General features: G+C 53.3%; 1 protein-coding gene across 3 annotated transcripts in view; it reads left to right on the plus strand.

The window, feature by feature from the left end:
* Window positions 1-712: 712 nt before the first annotated feature.
* ACSL6 (acyl-CoA synthetase long chain family member 6) overlaps window positions 713-3,464 on the plus strand; it is a 55,913-nt gene continuing 53,161 nt past the window's right edge. For 2 of the 3 annotated variants that reach the window (XM_080922699.1, XM_080922700.1), the window contains exon 1: window positions 1,092-1,228. In XM_080922699.1, the coding sequence (XP_080778825.1) occupies window positions 1,180-1,228 (49 nt within the window). In that variant the 5' untranslated portion in view covers window positions 1,092-1,179. Of the gene's footprint in view, window positions 808-1,091; window positions 1,229-3,464 lie in introns of those variants that run through there. The other variant, XM_080922701.1, reaches the window with a different exon arrangement.

The following is a 3,464-nucleotide window of genomic DNA, read 5'->3' on the forward strand; positions in this document are numbered from 1 at the left end:
GACAGTTGCAGTTCAGCTATGAATTTAAGTGCACAGAGAGCAAGCAATCTCTCCTATGCCCCCTTGCACCCTGATCTCTGATGTCTAGCTTCTCACCCTCTTACTCCTGGTCCGGGTCCTAGTCTTAACCAGTGTCTGTCAGTAGAGAGGTCTGAGCTGCTTGGGCGCTGTCCTCGGTGCTGGAAGCCCAGTGAATCCTAATACTTGAAGAATCAGGGACCTTAGTGAAATCCACTTGAAGGTGTCCATCGAGGCCCCATCAGAACACCTAGCTTTGTTCTTTTGGGAAATCACAGAGCCAGACTTCCTCCTTTTGTTCCTAGACAAAGGGATTCCAACCTTTCTGCTCAGCAATGTGACCATCAGCAACTCAGTGCCTGTATGGCCATTTATCATAGCTAAGGGGAACTTGAGCTCTCATGTACCACACATAACCATCACTGCCTGTGTCCTTGGGAGACACCTGTGATTCCCTGTGGCTGCCTGTGGCTTCCTATGACATGCCTGGGGACATGGCAGCTGGTGAGTCTTCCTGTGACCTTGTGTGGTCTCCAACCTGACCTTGAGCTTTCTTATTAAATCTGGGCATTATCCAATCTAGCCTCACCTAGATGTCCACCACCCCCCCCCACTTCCTCCCATCTCAGGTTTGCAGATGTGGCGACTACAAAATCAGGTCCTAGGGGGCGTCTGAATCAGCCAGGATCCGGCCCTTCAGCATGTGCACTTTCTGGGACAGAAGCCCTGGACCCCTGCTGCCATTTGAGCCTGCCTAGCCAGAAAACCCTGGAGGCCAGTCGTGTGGAGGTAAGGGTCGTTCGTGGGTGGAGGGGTGAGGTAGCAGCGGCAGTGCACCCGTGAGTCCCCTTCCTCTAGCCCGTTTCCCCCAGAACGTTGCGGGGCGGGCGGCCCAGCCCCTCCCCCGCGTCGAGCTCGGCGGTTCGGACGCCGCTGTCTCTTTGCCCAGGAGTCCCGGCCGCGCTGCGGGGCTGGGAGTCGGGTTCCGTGAGGAGCGCGCGCTGCGCCCTCCCCCTCCCGCCGGGTCTCCGCAGCGGCGCGGGGAGGCGGGGGCTAAAAATACCCGGCGGCGGCGGCGGCGGCGGCAGCGGCCGTGGCTCTGGGGCTGCGGAGCTGCGGGCCTGGGAAGCAGTGTGAGCCGGGCTGGGCCCGCTCACCGACATGCTGACCTTCTTCCTGGTGTCTGGGGGCTCCCTCTGGCTGTTTGCCGGTAAGTCCCGATCCGATCCCGACTTCCATCTCCGGGAAGCTCTAGTATCTCGGCCCAGGGTGCGGGTGTGACATCCCCACCTTGCGGAGCCCTTGCTGCGGCTGCTGAGCAGTTTCTTCAAGGTCCCCGAGCCGCCCCCCAATTCTGGTGGGGGCCCATGGCAGCGTTGGGGAAGCAGCTGGGTCAGCCCGGAGGAAGGGCCTTGCTAGCTGAGACCCCCATAATCTTCCTTCAGTTCTCAAGCTCCTTTCTCCTTGTGGTGAGAACTGGTGATCAGATTAGGCCCCGTGCCAAGGGAAGGACAGACTTTCCGTGTCTGCGTCGATCTCCAGAGACCAAAACCCAAGTTATGTTGCCCCCAAGGTCCCAAGGTCCCTTGGTAGGTGAATTGTACGGTAGAGCCGACCTGGGCTTCCTGATTCCAGCCAGGACCGCTCTCATTACTGGTCCCTGGTGCCCTTTAGCCTGAGGATAAGATTGGTTACTTGCCCCTTCGCTCTGCCCAAGGTTGTTCCTTGGCTTCCCCTGTTTTCCCTCATCCCTGCACCCTCTTAGGAAGCTACAGGACTCCTGATAAATCCCTGCTTAGTACTTTCCCCAAATTCCTACACCCATACCTGGGCTCTCCCAATAGGCCCACCCCTTTACCAATACTTCTCTGCTCCAGTCTCTCCCCCTCTTCAGGCCTCCAGCTAATAATAATACCTCTAAAGGGTTTCTACCCCGACCTCAGCCCAGCTCTGTGCAGAATAAGCCTGATAATTTACAAGAAAATGCGTGGCCCAGCCCATGGCAAATGTTCTCCGCATGCTGGTATTTCTTATTTGGTATTCAGACAGCACCACCAGAGGTGGTGACAAAGTTGTTTCTGAGCTAAAGGAAGGGCAGAGGTTGATTCTTTTGTGAGAATTGTGCGTTTTCGTGTGTTAGTTTGATTTTTAATATTCACTGTGAAACATAGTAGGTTGTGGGACCTCTTTTATTGTTGAGATTAAAAAACAGACTTGCCCAATGCCATATGGATAACGCTCGGCAGATTGGAATTTTATCTTAAGTTTTAGCTGATCAACCCATGCCAAGTGCTTGGTTATATCATGTCTGAACCTGAGGGGATGGTGGGCCAGGTAATTATTTTCCCTGCCCCCACAATTGTCCTGAGTTAGGCCACAGGGACACAGTCGCCCCTGAGCTGGGGAGACTAAGGCCTCTCTAATCCCTTCAGCTCCCTAAGCTCCTTCTGTATGCCAGTGTCTGGTGACAGACTGCTCAGGGCCACTCTGGTCTTTGTTATGTGTCCAACAGGCAAGGACAGGCTAGAGCTGGGGTCATGTATAATCAAAATAATAATGATATTAGTGATGATGATGATGTTGTTGATGGTGGTGGTGGTGGTGGTGATGGTGGTGGTGGTGGTGGTGGTGGTGATGGTGGTGATGATGGTGGTGATGATGTTGATGATGATGATGGGGGTGGGGGTGGTGATAACAGACACTATCTATTGCCTACATGACAAAATGGCCTATGAGCCTCTTCCCAGTTCCTGGTCTTCTTTGTTCTATTCCAGGAAGAACCTCACCCAGCATGGGTTTAAAGCTTTGGTCTTTTGTGGTTCTAGGAAGGTGTCCAGAGGATACAGGGCCACTTGTGATATCAGCAGCCTGGCTGGGAGGGATTCTTGTGTACAGCTGAGTCAGGCTGAGCCTCATTGGATAAGAAAAGTAGGGTCCACCTCACCGAGGGGTTAGACAAGGGTCTGAGAACCAAGCAGAGCTTTCCCGCTGATAGGTGGCAGCTGCTTTCTCAGAGGCCTAGCTGCTCTGACTGCTGGGAGTCAGACTTTTCCTTAGATGCAGTACCCCAGATATATTGTGGGGGCTTTATAGATCATGTCTCTGCCCTTCTTGGGGCTTTGCTAGATTTCAGACTTTCTCTTGGGATAGAAGGATCTGAGAAATACGCATACACACACACACACACACACACACATACAGGAGACTACTCCTAAGTCAATGTTTCTATGCTTTTTGCTACTCAGTGTACCCCTAAGGAAACAAGCCTTGGTCTGGCAAAAGTTGACCTCAAGGGCTCTCAGGGAAAGATGGGGGAAATGCAACCAGGAAGAGGGGCAGCCATGAGCTCTGGGCTGCACAGTACCAGACCATTTCAGATCTAACCTGAATGTTGAGTTGTAAACAAGGAGATGATATGAGTCCAGTATGAGTCTGGTATGAAATAT

This window comes from Micromys minutus, assembly GCF_963924665.1.
Source record: "Micromys minutus genome assembly, chromosome: 10".
NCBI classification, from domain to species: Eukaryota; Metazoa; Chordata; class Mammalia; order Rodentia; family Muridae; genus Micromys; species Micromys minutus.